Source organism: Carcharhinus amblyrhynchos, chromosome 25 (assembly GCF_965287045.1).
Source record: "Carcharhinus amblyrhynchos chromosome 25, sCarAmb.v2.hapA, whole genome shotgun sequence".
NCBI classification, from domain to species: Eukaryota; Metazoa; Chordata; class Chondrichthyes; order Carcharhiniformes; family Carcharhinidae; genus Carcharhinus; species Carcharhinus amblyrhynchos.
In genome coordinates, this window is record NC_137348.1 from 8333062 (window position 1) to 8357450 (window position 24389).

General features: G+C 44.9%; 1 protein-coding gene across 3 annotated transcripts in view; it reads right to left on the minus strand.

Moving 5' to 3' along the window:
• kcnt1b (potassium sodium-activated channel subfamily T member 1b) overlaps window positions 1-24389 on the minus strand; it is a 443838-nt gene that overhangs the window by 60879 nt on the left and 358570 nt on the right. For all 3 annotated transcript variants that reach the window (XM_080212543.1, XM_080212545.1, XM_080212546.1), the window contains one exon: window positions 8757-8973. In XM_080212543.1, coding sequence (XP_080068669.1) covers window positions 8757-8973 — 217 coding nt within the window. The remainder of the gene's footprint in view (window positions 1-8756; window positions 8974-24389) is intronic.

Genomic DNA, 24389 nt, shown 5'->3' on the forward strand with positions numbered 1-24389 from the left:
GTAGCACTGTGAGCAGCAGCGCTGACCACTGTCATGCCGCATTGGGCTAGATGCAGCAATATTAAATCCCAAGAAGCCATTCAACCCATCATATGTGTACTAGCTTTTTAATTGGAGTGATCCAATTTCCATCACCTTTAATCATACCCTTTCTTATCAGCTTTAGCCAATTCAATTCCTTTTAATATTTTCTGTGTTAAGATTTTTTAGAAGGATTAACGCCAGCATTGAAATAATGCCAATTTAGAAATCAATTCGAAGCCCCCCAGTGGCCAATTGTGTTCTGATAACCCACTCTTGTGAAAACAAAATTCTCTGATATCCTTTTCCGTTCCCCTGGCCATCACATTGAGCCAGTTCTCCCTTGTCACTGGATGCAGGGATTCTTTGGTGTGGTTTGGGCAGGCTGAGCGAGTGGGCAAATGCACGGCAGAAGCAGCAGAATGCGGATAAATGTCACATATCCACTTTGGGAGCAAAACCAGGAAGACAGATGGTTTATTATTTGAATGGCTATCAATTAGAGAAGGGAATGTGCAACGAGACCAGGATGTCCTCGTATACCAGCTGCTGAAAGGAAGCAGGCAGATGCAGCAGGTGATAAAGAAGGCAAATGGTATGTTGGCCTTCATTGCGAGAGGATTTGAGTACAGGAACAGGGACTTCTTGCTGTAGTTACATTAGGCCTTGGTGAGACCACACCTGGAATATTGTGTGCAGTTTTGCTCTCCGTTTCTGAGGAAGGATTTTCTTGCTCTAGAGGGAGCGCAGTGAAGGTTTACCAGGCTCATTCTGGGGATGGTGGGACTGATGTATGAGCAGAGATTGAGTTGGTTAGGATTATATTTTGCTGGAGTTTAGACGAACCAAGGGGGGATCTCACAGAAACATATAAAAGTCTAACAGAACTCGATAGGATAGATGCAGGTAGAATGTTCCCAATGCCAGGGGATGTCCAGAACCAGGGGTTACAGTCAATGCATATGGGATAAACCATTTGAGATAAGGAGAAATTTCTTCATGAGAGGGCGGTGAATCTGTTCGATTCATTAATGTGATTTGATTTGATTTGATTTATTATTGTCATATGTATTAGTGTACAGTGAAAAGTATTGTTTCTTGCACGCTATACATAGCGAAGGAAAGGAGGGAGTGCAGAATGTAATGTTGCAGTGTTATTAGGGTGTAGAGAAAGATCAACTTAATGCATAGTGAGTCCAGTAGGGAAGAAGCTGTTCTTGAGTCAGTTGGTACGCGATATCAGAGTTTTGTATCTTTTTCCCAACAGAAGAAGGTGGAAGAGAGAATATCTCGGGTGCGTGAGGCCTTTAATTATGCTGGTTGCTTTTCTGAGGCAGTGGGAAATGTAGACAGAGTCAGTAGGTGAGTGGCTGGTTTGTATGATGGCTTACCAGAGAAAACAGTTAAGGCCAAAACACAGTTTCTTTCAAGAAGGAATTAGTTATAGCATCTGGGGCTAAATGGACCAAAGGATGTGGAGGGAAAGTGGGAACAAGTTTCTGAGTTGGATTATCAGCCATGGGGATCATAATGAATGGCAGAGTAGGCTCGAATGGCCAACTCATGCTCCTATTTTTTGTGTTTCTAAGTTTCTGTATTTACTCGCCAGTAAATCAATCATCTATTCATCATTCTGAAAGCCTCTTTGGATTTTCCCCTTTAAACCAGGCCGTTCTGATGAAAAAAGTTACAATTTCTCTGCAATCCCTGCTGCCATCAGACATACAAAAGATCATGAACGCAGCCTGATTCATCACTCCAACTAGCCTCTCATGCATTGACTCTGTCTACACTTCCAGCTGTCTCGGCAAAGCAGCCAGAATAATCAAGGACCCCAGGCACCCCGGACATTCTCTCTTCCACCTTCTCCCATCAGGAAAAAGATACAAAAGTCTGACAGCAGGTACCAACTGACTCAAGAACAGCTTCTTCCCTGCTGCCATCAGACTTTTGAATGGATCTACCTCGCATTAAGTTGATCTTTCTCTACACCCTAGCTATGACTGTAACACTACATTCTGCATTCTCTTTTCCTTCTCTATATTTTGTCTGTATAGCGCGCAAGAAACAATACTTTTCATTGTATGACAATACATGTGACAGTAATAAAACAAATCAAGAAAATCTCTCCCAGTTACAGTTTAGCGTCTAACCGAATTTCCCTCTCTCAGCTTTGACGAAGAGGCAAACTGACTTGAAATGTTAGCTGGAATTCCTGGCCATTCACTCCAGCAGAATCCTCTGGTCCCACTTCAGTGAACGGAGATTTGGCTGAGTGCCAATTTCTCTGTCCCCTACTCGCAGTGGCAGTGAGACATGACTGGCCATCCTCCCATACTCCAAAGATGTCTAGGTTAGGGGGATTGACCATGCTAAATTCCCCCTTAGTATCCAAAGATGTCTAGGTTATGGGGATTAGCAAGGATAGATTTAAAAAAGTGGGTTGGTGCAGACTCAATGGACTGAATGGCTTCCTGCACTGTAGGGATTCTATGAAATGAGGATAATGAGTACAATTAAATTGGTCGTTCATCCACAAAAATAAGCAGCCTTGTCAAACATTAACCCCGTTCGCTGGCTGGCCAGCATTTATTGCCCATCTGAAGTTGAGGGTCAAGACTCACGTGTCGGCTGGACCAGGTAAGGACAGCAAGTTTCCTTCCCGAATGAACCAGCTGGGTTTTTATGACAAAATGACAATGACTTTATAGTCATTCCTAGGCCTCTAATTCCAGATTTTTATTGCATTTAAATTTCATCATCCTTTTTGATTTGATTTGATTTATTATTGTCACATGTGTTAACATGCAGTGAAAAGTATTGTTTCTTGCGTGCTATACAGACAAAACATTCCATTCATAGAGAAGGAAATGAGAGAGTGCAGAATGTAGTGTTACAGTCATAGCTAGGGTGTCGAGAAAGATCAACTTAATGCAAGGTAGGTCCATTCAAAAATCTGACAGCAACAGGGAAGAAGCTGTTCTTGAGTCAGTTGGTGAGTGACCTCGGACTTCTGTATCTTTTTCCCAACGGAAGAAAGTGGAAGAGAGAATCTCTGGGGTGGAGTTGGGAGAGAGGGCGGGGGTTACGTTGGGTGGGATTGGAAGATCTCGCCAGTGGGAACATAGAAGATAGAATTCCTGCAGTGCAGAAGAGGGCCATTCAGCCCATCGAGCCTGCACTGACCACAATCTCAGCCAGGCCCTATCCCCAAAGCTGGCTGCTTTGCCAAGGCAGTGGAAAGTGTAGACAGAGTCAATGGATGGGAGGCTGGTTTGCATGACGGATTGGGCTACATTCATGACCTTTTGTCATTCCTTATGGTCTTGGGCAGAGCAGGAGCCATACTGAGCTGTGATACAAACAGAAAGAATGCTTTCTATGGTGCATCTGTAAAAGTTGGTGAGAGTCGTGGTTGACATGCTAAATTTCCTTAGTCTTCTGAGAAATCCCGTGGTGGGATTTGAACTCAAATCCCCAGACCATTACTTTGGGTCTCTGGATTACTGGTGCAGTGAAAATATCACAATGCCACTGCCTCCCCTAATCTTCACTTTTGAACCAAATCTCTCATTTCAAAAACGGCCAGAAGTTGCACTGAGAATGTGATCAGGTTGATATTCCACAAGGGGTGAAATCAAATGGGCCCAGAAGGACAAGTCATTTACCTTGCCTTGACCGTGGGGTCAGCATGTGATTAGAAAGGAACTCTGGGGAAAATCACTTGTTATTCAGCAACAGATAAGGGAAGAAAGAAAAGTGCTGCAAGAACCTATGGACTGAACTTTCATTTCAACTGGGACCTGGACAAATGGCTTCCTTAATGTGACAGGCATTCTTACCAGATCAGAATAGATTCTTGTTGAACTCCAACAGGTTACATTCAGGTTTAGGGAGACTAAAGAAATCTTGGCTTCTATTTTCCTACTTTGTCTTTGGTGGCATGGAGGCACAGTGGTTAGCACTGCTGCCTCACAGTGCCAGAGACACCAGTTCAATTCTGGTCACTGTCTGTGTGGAGTTTGCACATTGTCTGCGTGGGTTTCCTCCGGGTCTCCAGTTCCTTCCCACAATCCGAAAGACGTACTGGTTGGGTGTATTGGCCATTCTAAATTCTCCCTCAGTGTACCTGAACGGGTGCAGGGGATTTTCACAGTAACTTTGTTGCGATGTTAATGCAAGCCTACTCGTGACACTGATAAATAAGCTTTAGTTCAGGTGGATTGGCCATGCTAAACTGACTTTTAGTTTCCAAAGATGCGCAGGTTAGATGGATTGGCCATGGTAAATGTCTGGGTTATAGGGTTGGGGAAGAGGGTGGGCCTGGGTAAGATGGGACAAATGGCCTCCTTCTGCATTGTGGGGGTTTTAAGGGAATCTATGTGGGGCGCGACCCCACTGGCAAGACAGGATCCCACTAGTGGGAAGAGTCTGAAAGCTTAGGCCTCGGAAACTAGGGTGTGCTACTTAGGGGTTCGCACTTCTTAACTCTGTGAGCCGTGCTCCTTCACTCCCTGTTGTGGTGGAGAAGGCACCCTGTAATGTGCTGCAAGCTACCAGTTTTACCTGGCCACAACTTAGGCCTTTGTTTCTTTACTCACTTCTCCGCATTTTAGCTGAAAAGAGATGTGTTTGCCTCGCCTTGAAGGTATTTGCTAACGTAACAGTTTTGTGCAAATCATTGAAACTGTACAGTGCAGAAAGAGGCCATTTGGCCCTTCAAGTCTGCACCGACCACAATCCCACCCCAGCCCTATCCCCATATCCCTACACACTTACCCGCTAATCTCTCTACCTACTCATCTCAGGACACAAAGGGGCAATTTTTTTTTCAAGCATGGCCAATCAACCTAATCCACACATCTTTGGACGGTGGGAGCAAACCAGAGCACCCAGAGGAAACCCACACAGACACTTGGAGAATGTGCAAATTCCACACAGACAGTGACCCGAGCCGGGAGTCGAATCCAGGTCCCTGGAGCTGTGAAGCAGCAGTGCTAACCACTGTGCTACCGTGCCGCCCACACCGCATTGATTAGGAATATTTTAGGTTGTCAAAAAAAACTCAAGTCAGCACATTAATTTTTCAATAGTGCGTTCATACTGCATTCCTCTAGCGCTGTTTGCATGATGATTACACCAGCAACAATGTAGGATTGTTTGGAGCTCAGATGAATGCCATTATAGAAGACACTTGGAGACTTATCTCCGGGGTCTAATACAGCTTGACGAAAGACTCTTCTTTGTAGATTTGATATTTTCCAGCTCTGGCAGCACCCCCTTGTTATATATTCTACGCGCCTCCCATGTAAACTCCAGCAACTGCATTCACAAGGTTAAATTATTTTGGAACTGGAACATAGACAATGGCCCAGATTTTGGAATTTTCTGTGTTCCCCTACCTCTCTCCCTGCCATGGGGGTTTTCCAGCAGTGATAGCTGCTTGGTCGTTGGCTGCCGGTGGGATCTTCTGGTCCTGCTGAGGATCGCCCATCCTGCCAAGGGGATGGAGTTGAGGGAGGGGGGCGGGTCACATTGGGTGGGACTGGAAAATCCCAGCAGTGGGAACATAGAACATAGAATCCTTACAGTGCAGATGGAGGCCATTCAGCCCATCAAGCCTGCACTGACCACAATCCCACCTATCCCCTTAACCCCATGCATGTACCCTAGCTAGTTAAAATCTGGATATTCTTTCACAGGCACAAATAGATTTTCTTGTAACTGTATAAGAGGTCCTATGGGGTTTGGTAGATCCATTGGCAGCTTGTTTACAACGCCATTCATTGTATTAGTATATATGTTCTTTCACACTCTGCTTATTTCTTCATCCAGCAGCTGCTCCAGATGTGCGAATATCCCACAAAAGTTGGGCAGACTTCCCATCAATTTCTTGTCGTCCATCAGCTGCATTGAATAGTCAGGAGTGGGTCTGGGCTTCTCCTTCATTTCCATTTCTTCACTCATAGCTCTTGACTGTCTTTGTACCGGCACTAATTATTATTATTAAGGGTCAATTTAGCATGGCCAATCCACGTAACCTGCACATCTTTGGACTGTGGGAGAAACCCGGAGGAAACCCACGCAGACACGGGGAGAACGTGCAAACTCCACACAGTGACCCAAGCCGGGAATCGAACCCGGGTCCCTCGCGCTGTGAGGCAGCAGTGCTAATCATCGAAGGGCTGGAAAATCTTGCCCAGTGCTTTGGAATGGAAGCGGTACGATAAAGGGATGGATGTTTTACTGCAACCAATGAGGTTAAAACAGCCATTTACACAGTATATAAGAAGCATTTTCAGATGTTGAAACTGTTTTGTGATCAAATCCGTGTGCATTTTATCTAAGTCCACATGGTAACAAATCCTTTTCCCCTTTTAGCTGCATCCTTCACTTCAAACAGAACTGGATGCTGCGATGAGAACACGGTTAGGATTGATATTCTGGAGATAGCAAAGATCTAAAGGGATATCTTCATCCATCTTCTGTTAACCATGGGTCAGGAGGTGCTTATAAAGAAATAAGCTTGGGGAAATAAATTTCTATTTGAGGAGAATAGTAAGAAGACTCAGATCTCTGGAGTCTGAGAGCAGTTTTGTTATTCATGTTGTTTAATTCCCCAAAGCTGATGGTTGGGGAGATTCAGCACACCAGCAAGAATCAATGGTTTTACAAAATCGCCTGTCATCCATCACACTCCTCCAGAAGTCAAAATAGTTTATACCTAAATGCAAGCATAAGTGGAAATGTCTTCAGGCTTACCATCAGTTAACACTGTCAGCAACACGATTAATTCTAAACTGTCCTCTGAAATGGCTTGGAGTGGTGGTTCCCGACCCTTTATACATTAACGCACACCTCCATACAATAAAAAGAAATTTAGGCCCAATTCCTATAAGGGCGGCACAGTGTCACAATGGCTAGGGTTCGATTCCGGCTTCGTGTCACTGTCTGCGTGGAGTTTGCACATTCTCCCCGTAACTGCGTGGGTTTCCTCCAGGTGCTCCGGTTTCCACCCACAGTCCAAAGATGTGTGCGTTAGATGGATTGGCCTTACTAAATTGCCCCTGAATGTCAGAGGGATTAGCAGGGTAAGTATGTGGGGTTACGGGAATAGGGTTGGGTGGGATTGTGATCGGTGTGTACTCCTTTTGTGCAACAGCGATTCTATGATTCTCTGTCTTCTTCCCTTATAGGGAAGTTAGTTTTCAACTTCTCCCTGTCCTCTCATCTTTTTTTTGTAACCTCTTCCTGTCTCTCTCACTTCTCCCTTTTTGAGTTTTGGCTTTTTGAGCAAGCAAATGGAACTTTTGTCTTCAGCTCAAAGCCCCGTTGGTTAAGAACATGGGCCTGACCAACGTGAAAAATTCGAAACCACCCGCGTGCGATTCTTTCTCAGCCTGCGGGTACGCTGGACACTCAAGAATCCTCAGTTCTTGGAGATTCTGATCGCAGAGCTGAACTTGAAAGTTAATTTGAGTTTAATCACATTGTTTTGAATCATTTTGAATCTGTGGCAGGCTGACTCTATAGTTAAGAAAGCCCATCAACGCCTCTACTTTCTCAGAAGATTAAGGAAATTTGGCATGTCAGCCATGACTCTCACCAACTTTTACAGATGCACCATAGAAAGCATTCTTTCTGGTTGTATCACAGCTTGGTATGGGCTCCTGCTCTGCCCAAGACCCCAAGAAACCACAAAGGGTCATGATAGTAGCCCAATCCATCACCTAAACCAGTCTCCCATCCATTGACTCTGTCTACACTTCCCGCTGTCTTGGTAAAGCAGCCAGCATAATTAAGGACCCCACGCTGGATATACTCTCTTCTTCCATCAGGATAAGGATACAAAAGTCTGAGGTCATATATCAACTGACTCAAGAACAGCTTCTTCCCTGCTGCTATCAGACTTGAATGGACCCACCTTATTGCTGTGGATTCTATGTATAGATCGCTTCATTTATGCAAAGACTTCATTTTATTACTGCTGATGCAATCATATCTAAATGCTAAACTCCTAAAGCTAACTTGACCACATTTTAAACTTAACAGCATCTTGGATTAGCTTGAAAAATTGACTGCATTCTTTGAAATTACAATGCTCGCAGAGATGGCTTTCTCATAAGCCAAATCAAAACTTTCATGGCCACAGCTGCAAATTTTTTATGAAAGTTAGAGACAGCTTGTATCAAGCAATTTCAATATGAGATAACGGAAAACTTATAATTCTGTATTCAGTCAGGTCTGTTTTCGAGACCAGTACAATACTGCCTTTTGCCATTATTTCTCTTTCTCTCTCTCCCAGTTTTTCCGGTTTCTGTAATATGTTCATTTTTAATTCTGCTCAATAAAAGAAATTCAACGTATCAGTGCCGCCTTCGTCTATTCTGAGGAATGAAGGGGTTTACATTAAGCTGATCTTTCTCTTCGTCCTAGCTATGAGTGTAACACCATTTTCTGCCTCCTCTCCTCTCTGTACTCTATGAATGGCATGCTTTATCTGTATAGCATGAAAGAAGCAACACTTTTCATTGTATACCAATACCTGTGACAAGAATAAATGAAATCTAATCAAAAATACTTGCAGGGGTCTTCACAGCACTGGTTGGGAAGCTTTGGCTTAGAGTACAAAGGCAATGAGGGGTGATCAACAAGTGCTGTCTTGCCAGCAAAACCCACATCACATGAAAGGATTTAAATTAAGGTATTTGTTGGAAGTTAAGGCAGTTACTCACTCAGGGGCAGGTAGGCTGTCATCATCAGATGGGTTCGCCTCGTCCTCTGATTGGTCACTTAAGAGGTCACATGGTAAGATGGCGGCAGTGTCAGCAATCTCAAGGACGGGTCCGATGCTAGGCCTTCGGCTCCCTGCTCCATTTTCTGTTGGCAAGGTCAGGGTAGCGCCACTGGATGGCCGGCACTCTGTGTTCTGTAGATCCATGGCAACAGTACCTGGAGGAGAAGGAAGGAACAAAAAGGATCAGAACCTTAGTGCAGGCACAACAGGTTAAGCACTGAGTAAATAACAAACGTAGCAAGGCACAAAGAACTGCCTTCAACTCAAGACATAAGCAGACATCAGTCTCTTCCCAGCGGAGACGAAGTTCTATCACAACAATGCTGGAAAAACTCGGCAGGTCTGGCAGTATCGCAGAGTTAACGGGTGGAAATTTTCCAGCCCTCCCGCCGGCAGGATATTCCAGTCCCAACAAAATCAATGAACCTCTGAACAGTTCGCCGCTTTATTGACCTCGCCTGCCCCTCCCACAATGCAGTAAGAAGTCTGACAACACCAGGTTTAAGTCCAACCAATTTATTTGATAGACAGATTATTCTCACTAACAAATAAATTAGTTGGCCTTAAACCTGGTGTTGTCAGACCTCTGACTGTGTTTACCCCAGTCCGACGCCGGCATCTCCACATCGTGCCTCCCACAATGCAACAGGGCCGGAAGATTCCGCCAGTATTCCGAGTTCAAACTCCTCGAAGGAGTCTATTGGGCTTGGAGCGTTAATTCTGGCAGGGATTTTCCGCTCCCGTTCGCGCTGGGTGGGATTCGACGATGGGAAAGGAGAATATTGCAAGAACTGCAAAGTCCTGTTTTAAGTTGCGACGCGATCGTTACCCCCCACTAACCCCCTTCCTCCCGTCCCCCAGGTCTGTCATTGCATTTCATCTGGGACATAGATCATAGATCATAGAACCCTACAGTGCAGAAAGAGGCCCTTCGGCCCATCGAGTCTGCACCGAACACAGTCCTACCCCCAACCGACATACTATACCCACTAATCCACACATCCCTGGACACTAAGGGGCAATTTCTTAGACTGGCCAATCAACCTAACCCGCACATCTTTGGACTGTGGGAGGAAACCGGAGTACCCAGAGGAAACCCACGCAGACACGAGGAGAATGTGCAAACTCCACACAGGCAGTGACCCAAGCCGGGAATCGAACCCAGCTCCCTGGAGCTGTGAAGCAGCAGTGCTAACCACTGTGCTACCGTGCTGCCCTAAACCTGGAACATCATTATGACACCTCACGGTGTCATTCTCAGATCCCTATACCAGAATCATTCCACACCACCCCCCACCCGTCAAAGAATCTATTCATAGCGACATGACTGCAGAATGGTGTGAATCACGACTGGTCTCCCAAGGCCTGCACCTTTCAAACAGAGCTCCCGGGGGAGCTCCGGAGAGTGCAGCACTCTGGAGGGAGAGTAACGTCCGGGCACTGTCCTGGGTAGCACCCTGGCAGTGCCTGGGCAGTGCTAGGGAAGCACAATGTTTATAAAGTTTGTTTATTAATGTTACAAGCAGACTTATATTAACACCACAATGAAGTTACTGTGAAAATCCCCTAGTTGCTGCACTCTGGGCAACTGTTCGGGTTACACTGAGGGAGAATTTAGCATGGCCAATGCAGCCTAACCAGCACGTCTTTCAGACTGTGGGGGGAAACCGGAGCACACAGAGGACACCCATGCAAACAGTGGGTTAGGAATGGGTTAACTGAAATCTTGCACTTCAGACCCAATTTAATTCTTTAGCAGCTCTCACCGGGATATGTAAAGGGGTTAAAGGTGGCTCTGGACGTCAGGTGTGTGTATGTGGCGTTGTAAAAAGAGTAAAGTGAGTTTGTGAAGAAGCGAGGCACGCATCATCTTTTATTACTGGACTGCAGCTGAGAGGCTTAACACAGTGACCCAAGCCAGGAATTGAACCTGAATCCCTGCGAGGCAGCAGTGCTAACTCCTGTGCCACTGTGTCGCACCTCTGCACACACTGAACACAGTGGAAGTGTTTGTTATCCTTGTGAACCTTGTTTGTAATGCAGTACGTAGTGCACCATTCTCCATGCGCCTTTGTGTGATCTGTTTCAATGTCACGACTGAGGGCGCAATTTCTGATTCAGCGAGTCAATGGCAAAAAGCAAAGAGATTTAACAATAGGAGCAAAGGAAGCTAACATGTTAAAATACCATGAATCAATACTGAGAACAGAAAATGCTGGAGACATTTAGCAGGTCAGGCAGCATCTGTAGAATAACATTTAGGAGATATGACCTTCCATCGTTACCCCATAACACAATCAACCTGAAGGTTGGAGTGGGAGTGGGAATGCTCTCTAAAAGAAAATTCACCCAACCGGGTGCCAACTCAGTGAAGTATGACACAAATCTGTTTTAGTTTCCTCCCATTGATAATGTATTTACTTCAGAGAGATAGGAAATTTGAAGCTCTGATTTTCTTTGCTGTCGTTGTCCTTCTGGACAGAAAGGGCCTGAATAAAATGGTATCACGTTCAGGAACTAGAAATGGCAGAATGTGACCTACACCCTCTCAGCCCCTATCCCTGTAACCCCACACATTTACCCTGTTAATCCCCTGACACTAGAGTCAATTTAGCACAGCCAATCAACCCAACTCACACATCTTTGGAGTGTGGGAGGAAACTGGAGCGCCTGGAAGAAACCCACGCAGACACGGGGAGAATGTGCAAACTCCACATACACACAGTCACCCAAGGCCAGAATCGAACCTGTGTCCCTGGCACTGTGAGGCAGCAGTGCTAACCACTGTGCCACTGTGCCATCTGAGTTGAGTGTAAGCACAGCACGGTGGCACAGTGGTTAGCACTGCTGCCTCACTGCCAGGGACTTGAGTTCAATTCCTGGCTTGGGTCACTGTTGGTGTGGAATTTGCACGTTCTCCCTGTATCTGTGTGGGTTTCCTCCGGGTGCTCTGGTTTCCTCCCACAGTGCAAAGATGTGGGGGGGTTAGGTTGATTGGCCATACTAAATTGCCCCTTAGTGTCGGGGGGACAGTTAGCAGTGTAAGTACATGGGATTACTGGGATAGGGCCTGTCTGGGATTGTTGTCAGTGCAGACTCGATAGGCCAAATGTCCTGATTTTAAGATCTGCAGCTCTTGTCCTTCCTGTGGTCATGGGTTTGGAAGGTGCTGCCTAAGGAGCCTTGGTGAGTTACTGCAGTGCATCTTATAGAATGGTACATATTTTTGCCACTGTTTGTCGGTGATGGAGGGATTGAAAGTTTGTGGAAGGGGTAGCAATCAAGTGGGCTGCTTTGTCTTGGATGGTGTCGAGCTTCTTCAGTGTTGTTGGAGCTGCACCCATCCAGGCAAGCGGGCTGTATTCCATCACACTCCTGACTTGTGCCTTGTAGATGGTGGACAAGATTTGGGGAGTCAGGGGGTGGGTTACTCACTGCAGGATTTTTTTTATTCATTGATGGGACACGGGTGTCACTGGCTGGCCAGCATTTATTGCCCATCTCTAGTTGCAGTTGAGAGTCAACTGCATTGCTGTGGGTCTGGAGCCACATGTAGGCCAGACTGGGTAAGGGTGGCAGATTTCCTTCCCCAAAGGACATTAGTGAACCAGATGGGTTTTTCCAACAATCGACAATGGTTTCATGGTCATCGGTAGATTCTGAATTCTAGATTGTTTTTCTTATTGATTCCAAATTCCCCCATTGGGGATTTGAACCCAAGTCCCCAGAACGTTAGCTGAGTTTCCGGATTAATAGTCCAATGACAATACCACTAGGCCACTGCCTCCCCAGTGAATGTGAAGGCCAGCAGCCTCACTGTGTTGCTTTCATGTTAAAAGATTCTACAATATAATTGTGTAAAATCACTGCCTTCAGGCAAAAGTCTTCATGCAGAGCAAGGCTAATTCACGGGCGATCTTGGAGTTAGCACTTACAAGTATTTTATTGTTTTTGTATCTGCAAAGTGGCTTCAATACAAGTGCAAATTTATTCTTTTATTTATTCATTTGTAGGACATGGATGTTGCTGCCTGGCCAGCATTTATTGCCCTTTCCTAGTTGCCCGAGGGCAGCTGAGAGTCAACCACATTGCTGTGGCTCTGGAGTCACATGCAGGCCAGACCAGGTAAGGACGGCAGATTTCCTTCCCTAAAGGACTTTAGTGAACCATATGGTTTTTTCTCAACAATCAACAATTGTTTCATGGTCATCAGGAGATTCTTAATTCCAGATGGATCTTATAGAATTCAAATTCCACCACCTGCTGTGGTTATCTCTAGAACACCTTGGTCAAAAAGAAGGAGGCACTTGACATGCATAGGCAGCTGGGATCAAATAGATCCTTTGAAGAGCATAGGGGGTGTAGGAGTAGAATTAAGAGAGAATTCAGGAGAGCATAAAGGGAATATGAGATTAGTTTGGCAGATAAGGCAAAGGAGAATCCAAAGAGCTTCTACAAATACCTAAAGGGCAAAAGAGTAATAAGGGTGAGAGTAGGGCCTCTTAAGGATCAACAAGATCATCTATGTGCAGATCCACAAGAGATGGGTGAGATCCTAAGTGAATATTTCTCATCAGTATTTACTGTTGAGAAAAGGCATAGACGTTAGGAAACTTGGGGAAATAAATAGTGATGTCTTGAGGAGTGTACATATTACAGAGAAAAAGGTGCAGGAAGTCTTAAAGCACATCAAGGTAGATAAATCCTCAGGACCGGATGAAATGTATCCCAAGACATTATGGGAGGCTAGGGAGGAAATTGCATGTCCCCTAGCAGAGATACTTGAATCATCAATTGTCACAGGTGAGGTGCTTGAACATAGGAGGGTAGCAAATGTTGTGCCTTTATTTAAGAAGAGCTGTAGGGAAAAGCCTGGGAACTACAGGCCAGTGAGCCTAATGTCTGTAGTGGGTAAGTTGTTAGAAGGTATTCCGAGAGACAGGATCTACAAGCATTTGGAGAGGTAAAGATTGATTAGGGACAGTGAGCATGGCTTTGTGAGGGGAAAATCATGTCTCACAAATTTGATTGAGTTTTCTGAAGGAGTAACCAAGAAGGTAGATGAAGGCAGTGCAGTTGACATTATCTAATGTACTTTTGCAAGGCCTTTGACAAAGTAGCGCATTGTAGGTTGTTGCATCAGGTTAAATCTCACAGGATCCAGGATGAGGCAGCCAATTGGATACAAAATTGGCTTGACTGCAGAAAACAGAGGGTGGTTGTAAAGGGTCGTTTTTCAAACAGGACGCCTGTGACCAGCAGTCTGCCTCAGGGATCGGTACTGGGTCCACTCTGATTTGTCATTTATATGAATGATTTGGAAGAGAATTTAGGAGGCATAGTTAGTAAGTTTGCAAGTGACATTAAGATTGGTGGCATAGTGAACAGTGAAGAAGGTTATCTAGGATTGCAACAGGATCTTGATTAATTGGGCCAATGGGCCGCTGAATGGCAGATGGAGTGTAATTTAGATAAATGCGAGATGATGCATTTTGGTAGATTAACCCAGAGCAGGATTTACTCAGTTAATGGTACGGCATTGGGGAGAGTTATAGAACAAAGTGATCTAAGGGTTCAGGTTCATTGCCCCTTGCAAGAGGAGTCACAGGTGGACGGAGTGGTGAAGAAGGCATTTGACATGCTTGGTTTCATTGGTCAGAACATTGATTATAGGAGTTGGGACTTCTTCTGGAAGTTGTACAAGACATTGGTAAGGCCACACTTGGAATACTGTGTACAGCTCTGGTCACCCCTATTATAGAAAGCATAATGTTAAACTAGATAGAGCGCAGAAAAGATTAATTAAGACGCCAAGGGGCTTGATGGCTTGAGTTAAAAGGAGAGGCTGAATAGACCGAGTCTTTTCACTGGAGTGATAGGAGGCTTAGGGATGATCTCAAAGACACCTATAGAATAATAAAGGGCATAGATAAAGTGAACATCTTTTCCCAAAGGTAGGGGAATCTAAAACTACAAGACATAGGTTTAAGGTGAGAGGGGAGGGATACTAAAGGATCCAGAGGGGCAATTTTTTCACATAGAGGGTGGTATCTGAAACAAGCTGTCAGAGATAGTAGTAGAGGTGGGTAAAGTTTTGTTTTTAAAAGGCATTTAGACAGTTACGTGGGTAAATTGGGATAGAGGGATATAGGCCAAATGCGGGCAATTGGTAAAAACTGTGTGGCATGGACAAGTTGGGCCAAAGGGCCTGTTTCCATGCTGTAAACTTCTGTGACTCTCTAAAGCTAAAAATTTATTTATTAGTCACAAGTAAGGCTTACATTAACACTGCAATGAAGTTACAGTAAAATTCCCTTAGTCACTGCATTCTGGCGCATGTTCAGGTCAATGCACCTAACTAGCATACCTTTCAGACTGTGGAAGGAAACCGGAGCACTTGGAGGAAACCCATGCAGACATGGGGAGAACATGCAAACTCCACACAGAGAGTGACCCAAGCTGGGAATTGAACCCGGCTCCCTGGCACCGTGAAGTAGCAGTGCTAAGCACTGTGCTGCCCCATGACCCAGCAGTGTCCCAGCTTCTTTTTGAACCATACCCTTTGACTGGATGCCCTAAGCCACATTACCGCTCCATTTGCAAGCTATAGCGTGCATCCATTCTGAACAAGAATTAAGTCAAGATTGGCAGGGGCAAAACAATGGCCTTCCATCTCCTTTGCTGAACATTGTCAAAAACATTCTCCAAGGCAACTTAAGTCATGCATTCCAACAATGCACTGGTGCACTCATCTCAATGTTAAGTGATAGCTTTTATCTGAAATTGTACAACAGTGCGGAAAAGAAAAAAGCATGCCCACAGAAATACTGGCGGTGGATGTTGTGAGCTTGCATTATAGCCAATACAATGAGCACTGGAGGCAATGTGCTTAACAATATTCTCAGCAGCAGATGCTGGTGAAATTTGAGAATTAGACGTTTCCAATTTCAAGCGGCCTTGGATTTCCTTTTTGAAAAATGAACTCACCATGTTTGGTAATTGAAGTGTAGGGTGCCCCAAGAGTTATCCCCTCCCAGGGCATCATCAAGTGCCCCAAGATTCTATCCTCACTTCACTGCTGCTGACAACATTGGTCTGATTCTAGACTTAGAATTGGGATAGAAATTTTGTGAAAGGTTCGCTTGGGTTTTCAGGATGCGGGAACACGTGTGTGTGCCAAAGGAGGTGAATGAAAACGCAAAGATGTTCAGGGTAATAACCGGAATCCATATGACTCCATGACTAACTGGACATGTGTGGGTTAGGTTGATTGGCCATGCTAAATTGACCCTAGTGTCAGGGGGTTAACAGGTGGGGTTATGGGAAGAGGGTCTGGGTGGGACTGTAGTCGGTGCAGACCTGATGGGCTGAATGGCCTCCTTCTGCACTGTAGGATTCTATGATCAGAAATTAGATTGAGCCTGGGCTATTTTCTTTCATCTTATAGACACACACCGGGGAAACCAGACTCGGAGCTGCTGGTTGATAATAAACTGCAATTTTTCTGAATCTCAACACCTTCTAAGAATGGAGGAGGGACAATTATTCTTTAATAGCTGCCTGTGGTGAACCTAATGGGCGGTATGTTTCTGAACTTGTACAGGACACAAACATTTCAACTCGGTGCTTTTTCCAGAGCTCGTCCGAAATGACTATCAACTTAAATAAGCCTGTTCCAAAAATAAAGCTGGCATGGATTATAAAGCCACTTTGTCAATTCATTTTCAAAACTAGGACAGATATTGTGACAAAACCACCCCAGTTATATTTCAAAAAGAACTTGTCCTTTCTAAAGCTTCTAAGGGTGTTCTGAGAAAGGAAAATGTGTGATACAAATGCAAGTTCTTTATTTTTTCACAGTTAATAGTTTAGTGGATGAATCCTGATTCGATTTGTACCTGTCCTTTAATAGTTCATAACGTTTATAAGATCTCGGTTGAAATATTTTTGAAAATTTGCTCTTGGGATTGGGCATCACCAGGATTTATTGCACCTTGAGAAGGTTTTAAAGTTTATTTACTTGTGTCACAAGTAAGCTTACATTAACACTGCAATGAAGTTACTGTGAAAATCCCCTAGTTACATAAGAACATAAGAAATAGGAGCAGGAGTAGGCCATCTAGCCCTTCGAGCCTGCCCCGCCATTCAATAAGATCATGGCTGATCTGTTGTGGCTCAGTTCCACTTTCCCGCCCTCTCCCCATAACCCTTAATCCCCTCTCTTATCAAGAACCCATCAACCCGCTTCTTAAAAATATTTAGCGAGGCAGCCTCCACCACTTCAACGGGCAGAGAATTCCAGAGATTCACCACCCTTTGAGTGAAGAAGTTCCTCCTCAACTCCGTTCTAAACCGCCTCCCCTTTATCTTGAGGCTGTGCCCCCTAGTCCTACTGTCTTTTTTGAGCGGGAAGAGTCTCTCCACCTCTATCCTATCCATCCCATTCATCATCTTATACGTCTCAATGAGATCTCCCCTCATTCTTCTAAACTCTAACGAGTACAAGCCTAGTTTATTCAGCCTCTCCTCATAGCTCAATCCCCTCAACTCCGGTATCAGCCTAGTAAACCTCCTCTGCACTCCCTCCAGGGCCAAAATATCCTTGCGCAGGTGCGGCGCCCAAAACTGCACACAGTACTCCAGCTGCGGCCTCACCAATGCCCTATACAGCTGCAGCAAGACCTCCCTACTTTTATATTCAATCCCCCTCGCTATGAAGGCCAGCATCCCATTCGCCTTCCTGACCACCTGCTGCACCTGCAAGCTGGGTTTTTGCGACTCATGCACAAGGACCCCGAGGTCCCTCTGCACCGTCGCCTGCTGCAGTTTTTCGCCCCGTAAGTAATAGTCCTTCCTACCATTCTTCCTACCAAAGTGGACCACCTCACACTTGCCAACATTAAATTCCATTTGCCATTTCCTGGCCCATTCGCCCAGCCTATCTAGATCCTTCTGCAGACTCTCCACACCCTCCGCACAATTTGCCTTTCCCCCAATCTTGGTGTCATCAGCAAATTTCGACACCCTGCACTCGGTTCCCTCCTCCAGATCATCTATATAAATGGTAAATAGCTGAGGCCCCAGCACCGACCCCTGGGGCACCCCACTAGTCACCAACCGCCAATCCGAATAGCACCCATTGACCCCCACTCTCTGCCTCCTATTTGACAACCAATCCTCTATCCACGCTAACACCCTACCCCCAACTCCATGTCCCCTGACCTTCTGCAATAACCTCTTGTGAGGTACCTTGTCAAACGCCTTCTGAAAATCCAGAAAGACCACATCCACCGGCTCTCCTCTATCCACTGCCCTAGACACATCCTCATAGAACTCCAGTAAATTTGTCAGACACGACTTCCCTTTAATGAAACCGTGTTGCGTCCGCCCTATCAAGCAATTCCCTTCAAGATGCCTCGCAATTTCCTCCTTAATGACGGATTCTAACATTTTACCTACCACAGACGTTAAACTAACCGGCCTATAATTCCCCGCCTTTTGCCTGGCACCCTTCTTAAACAACGGCGTAACATTAGCCGTTTTCCAATCTTCTGGCACTTCCCCGGAATCCAGCGACGTCTGGAAAATAACCACCAAGGCATCCACTATAACCTCCGCCATTTCTTTCAGAACCCTCGGATGCATTCCATCCGGTCCTGGGGACTTGTCCACAATCAGCCCCTCCAGTCTGTCGAGCACCACCTCTCTAGTAACAGTAATGTCATTAAGACCCTCCATTCCTACCACCTTTCCATCGCTAACACCCGGCAAATTATTCACGTCCTCCTCCGTGAAGACAGAAACAAAAAAGTTATTCAAGACCTTAGCCATATCCCCATCCCCTACCACTAGCTCCCCTTTCTCATCCTCTAAAGGACCAACGTTCACCCTAGCCAGCCTCTTCCTTTTTATATATTTATAAAAACTCTTGCTATCCTTTTTTATATTAAGTGCTAGCCCAGCCTCATAGCTTCTCCTACCCTTCTTTATCAACTTCTTTGTCAATCTTTGTTGACATTTAAACCTTTCCCAATCCTCTTCTCGCCCGCTGCTCTTAGCTACTCTAAATTCCTCCGCTTTTAGTTGCCACACTCTAGCACCTGCTCGGGTACACTGAGGGAGAATTTAGTATGGCCAATGCACCTAACTAGCACATCTTTTGGACTGTGGAAGGAAACCAAAGCACCCGGAGGAAACCCACGCAGACATCGAGAGAATGTGCAGACTCTTCACAGACAGTGACCCAAGCCAGGGATCGAACCCAGGTCCCTAGCACTCTGAGGCAGCAGTGCTAACCACTGTGTCAGCGTATCACCGGTAGTGGTGAGCTGCCTTCTTGAACCGCTGCAGTACATGTGGCAAAGGTACACCCACAGTGCTGTTAGGGAGGGAGTTCTCGAATTTTGACCCAGTGACAGTGAAGGTACAGCCAATATATTTCCAACTCAGGATGGTGAGTGGCTTGGAGCGGAACTTGCAGTGGGTGGTGTTCCCACGTATGTGCTACCATTGTCCTATACAGAAGTGGGTGTGTGTTTGGAAGGTGCTGTCTAAGGACCTCTGGTGAATTGCTCAGTGCATCTTGTGGATAGCACACACTGCTGCTACTGAGTGTCAGTGGATGTGTTGCCAATTAAATGGGCTGCTTTGTCCTGGGTGGTGTCAAATTTCTTGAGTGTTGGGTTTAAAAAAAAACAATCATTGACAGTACATTCAATTTAATAAATATTTCCAATGTCTTTTTTTTACTCTTCAAAATTAATGTTTTTGTTCTTGAGGTAACTGGGAAATTTTGGGGAAAGTTCCTTAAATCTCTGATGCGGGCAAAATTCTAAACCTGGAATCTCCAATAATTTAGTTGTCCTCAGAAGTCTATTTGATGAAAGGTAATTAACCTGAGTAAACTCTGTTCCTTTCTCCACAGATGCTGCCAGCCCTGCTGCGTATTTTCAGCGCTTTCTGTTTTCACATTATACAGGCCATCTTTCTGTGATGTGCACAATTTTGCTCACGCAAAGGGAAGGGATTGATGTGTTGCACAATCGAACAATACAAAGAGACCAAATACCATCAGTAAATAGATATGCAAAGTTGTCCAGGTTCGGTGGATTGGGACCCTAAGGGGCAATTGTGCATGGCCAATCCAAAGATATGCAGATTATGTGGATAGGCCATGCTAAATTGCCCCTCAGTGTCCAAATATGTGCAGGTTAGGTAGATTGACCACACTAAATTGCCCCTTAATGTCTAAAGATGTGCAGTTTAGATGGATTGGCCATGCTAAATTGCCTCTTAGTGTCCAAATATATGCAGGTTGGGTGGATTGGCCATTGTAAAGTGCCCCATGGTGTCCCAAGTTGTGTAGGTTAGGTGGATTAGCCATGGTGAATGTGCAGAGTTATGGGCATAGGATGGAGAGGAGTGGGCCTGGGTAAGATGCACTTTCAGAGAGTCAGTGTGGACTCACTGGGCTGAATGGCCTCCTTCTGCACTGTCAGGATTCTATAATTCTATATAGGCCTTGAGTTTCTTTTTGTAATCTTTGTACAACTCTCCCTGTTCAAAAACAGCAAGTGCTGTCAGGAAAAGAATGAGGTGATATAGTAATTGAAATTTTTTGTCTTACCCCCTTACCCCCAAGAGACTAGACTTTTGATTGATTCATCAGATTGTCTGGATAATCAGATTAACATCTCTCACCTATTGGGAAGGACAAGTCTTCAATTTCTGGCTGTGTTGAGTGAGGGTTAAGACCTCGGGGGAAGGGAAGGGGAGGAGATGGGAGGTCACAAGAAAGGCAATCTAGATTTTGGAAGGCAGAAAGTTCAGGGAAACACCACGTTCTGTGCTCTAGGTCAGGATGTGTTGATGCTTAAAGCAAGCTTGGTGCACTACAGTGGGATCATACAATGCATTCAGCATCCCCATTATTGCAGTATTAGATGGAATACAATGTGGTAAAGTATGAGGTTATGCACTTTGGTAGAAAGAATAGAGGCCTAGAAGATTTTCTAGGCCTAAGTGCTGCACGGTGGCACAGTGGTTAGCACTGCTGCCTCACGGCACCAGGAACCTGGAATCAAATCCGGCCTCACGTCACTGTTTGTGTGGAGTTTGCACTCTCTCCCCGTGTCTGCATGGGTTTCCTCCAGAAGTTCCTGTTTCCTCCCACAGTCCAAAGATGTGTAGATTAGGTTGACTGGCCAAGATAAATTGACTCTGATGTCAGCGGGGTTAGTAGCATAAATGTGTGGGCTTACAGAAATAGGATCTGGGTGGGAGTGTGGTCAGTACATGCTTGACAGGCCGAATGGCCTCCTTCTGGACTGTAGCAATACTATGATTCCATGATTTTAAGTGCTGCTTAGGCTTTGTAAGGCTCCGGTGAGACCACATTTAGAATATTGTGAGTAGTTTTGGGCCTTGTATCTCAGGAAGTATATATTGGTCTTGCAGAGGGTTGAGAGGAGGTTCATGATCCCGGGAATGAAAAGCTTGACTTACAAGGACTCTGGGTTTGTACTCAATGGAGTTTAAAAGAATGAGGGGGATCTCATTGAAACATACAGAATATTGAAAGACCTGGATAGAGTGGACATGGGGAAGATGTTTCCAATAGTGGGAGAGACTAGGATCCAAGGGCACAGTCTCAGAGTAAAAGGGATGACCCTTTAGAACTGAGATGAGGAGGCATTTCTTCAGCCAGAGGTGGTGAATCTGTGGAATTCATTGCCACAGAAGGCTGTGGAGGCCAGGTCATTGAGTGCTTTTAAGGAGGTAAGGGGATCAAGCTTGGCAGGGAGAAGGCAGCAGAATGGGGTTGAAAATCATATCAGCCATGATTGAATGGTGAAGCAGACCTAATGGGCTGAATGGCCTAATTCTGCTCCTTTCTCTTATAGTCTTGACTCTCAAAGCAAGTTCACTTGAATTAATTCAAGGGAGGTGAGTGGATGAGGAAAAATAACATGAGAACATGTACTTAATGCAAATGAATATTATCGCTGACATACAAAGGAAGATGGCAAATGTTGGAAATCTGAAATGAAACTGAAAGTGCTTAGTAGGCCAGTCACCTCATTAAACACAAAATTAGATTTAATCTCAGCTGTGCCAATTCTAATGAAGGATTCACCCAAATGTTACCGTCTTTAAGATGACAAATGGCCTACTGGGCACATCCAACATTCCAGTGGTTCCTGTTATTAGGTTATGCTGCTAAACTGATCTCCTGTCATTTTGTTTGGTGTACAGCATCCATCTAATTATGCACTTCCATCCAATAACGTTACATGCAATGCAATTGGAATTGCATAATCCAGACAAAACCATTCTCCTGCCTCGGGCAACCACAAATCCAAATTGCAATGACATTTACAAAACGTAAAACCAGACAGAACTCGAGAAGCCCTCTCGGGTGAGTTGATGTGGAGTGGCGGGAAGCTCATGCGTTACTCACCATACGCTGTGGACTGGTTAACTTCATGTCCCACACCACAAAGGGGAAGAAAACAGCAAAAGAAAAGGTAACAGTCAACACCGAACTCCGCCAACAAGCTAGCACCTCATCGAGTCGTCCTATCTTCAGTTGGAAATCACATTAAGCGCCAATTTAGCTGTATCCATGGCTACAGCGATCCTCAGATCTCTAAGCCTGGATTGGCTAGAAAATTAACCAATTGGTTTACAGCCAATGATCATGGGGTAACTCCCATCTCCTACTGGGAGATTAAAAGCTGGGAAGTAGAGGTACAATAAAAGCAAAATACTGCAGATGCGAGAAACAAAAACAGAAAATGCTGGAAAACCTCAGCAGGTCTGACAGTATCTGTGGAGAGAGGAACAATGATTTTTGATCTGATTTGATTTATTATTGTCACATGTACTAACATACAGTGAAAAGTATTATTTCTTGCACGCCATACAGCAGAGCATACTGTTCATAGAGAAGGAAGGGAGAGAGTGCAGAATGTAGTGTTACAGTCACAGTTAGGGTGCAGAGAAAGATCAACTTAATGCAAGGTAGATCCATTCAAAAGTCTGACAGCAGGAGGGAAGAAGCTGTTCTTGAGTTGGTTGATGCGTGACCTCAGACTTTTGTATCTCTTTCTCGACAGAAGACGATGGAAGAGAGAATGTTTTGTATCCAATGTGACTGATATTGGACTCAAATCATCGGGCAGGAGTTTTCAGTCATGTGTGCCCCAAGATCGGAAATTCAAACCTGCTCTTGATAAATATGTACATTTTCTATCCCACCCACTATGATTCCCAAAGTGGGCGAGATGAGAAACTTCTGCCCATTAACTCTGTTTCTCTTTCTCCACAGATGCAGTGGGACTTGCTGAAATTTCCTGGCATGTTCTACTTCTACGACAGTTCAGTAAATGTGCTTAACGATTTAATTCAAAGTTTAAGAAATGTTGTAGAAACACAAGAGTGGGTTTCATTAACTGAACAAAGGCAAAAGGTAAAATAGACAAAAGGGAGAGTGAAGAAAAGATGGCAAGCTGAAATAGTGATTCAAAGTTTTGCGTTTATATGTAAAAGTCTTCTTAATCGTGAACAAATTACAGCGCAGGAACAGACCCTTCGGCTCTCCAAGCCTGCACCCACTATGCTGCGCAACTGAACTAAAACCCCCTATCCTTCAAGGGACCGTATCCCTCCATTCCCATCCTATTCATGTATTTGTCAAGATGCCCCTTAAAACTCACTATCGTATCTGCTTCCATTACCTCCCCCGACAGTGAGTTCCAGGCACCCACCAACCTCTGTGTAAAAAAAAACCTGCCTCGCGCATTTCCTTTAAACCTTGCCCCTCGCACCTTAAACCTATGCCTCCTAGTAACTGGCACTTGCACCCTGGGAGAAAGTTCCAGTGGGGCATACAAACATAATACTAAAGTCAAAAATTCTTGTTTCATATAACTTTTTGAGTTTTTGATATAATTACGAACAAATCTCATGTGATGTCGCATATGGAAAACTAAGTCTTCAGGAAAAATATGGTTAGAATATTAGGAGGAAATTAGACCAGGGCAGGTTTAATTCAGTCCCCATTTTCAAGTCACATATTCTGTCCTGACAGCATGCTCTGATACGCTTGAAATCACATCTGAACAGTTAACATAGCAATCCTGAAAATAAATCTTTCACTGTTGAAGTTTGTTCATTAAATAGCATGTCTCAGGGTTGAAATAATTGTGTTCAATTATTTGAGCTTCCTTCCTCTCATTTACAGTTTTGTTTCAATTCTTTGAAGCACACTACCCATTATACCAGTAAAACTATCCCAGGACTAGAACCAAAAATATTTTTGTTGAGATTTCTCACCCGATAGAAGTCATTGGGTCTGCGGCAGATATCAGTACAATAGTCTGTGTACTGGGCATGCACCCCAAGGTCACCATCATCGCCAGGAGCTCGTTCGATTCGCTCCAGGAGCCTGGGAACAGTTTCTCAGACCTGTTTCCCTGACTTCTTTTTGCTTTTCCCAGCAGAGTACGGCCAGAACTCTCCGACGTCGTTCACTCTGCCACCGCGAGAATGGAGAGTTTGGCGCTCGGAC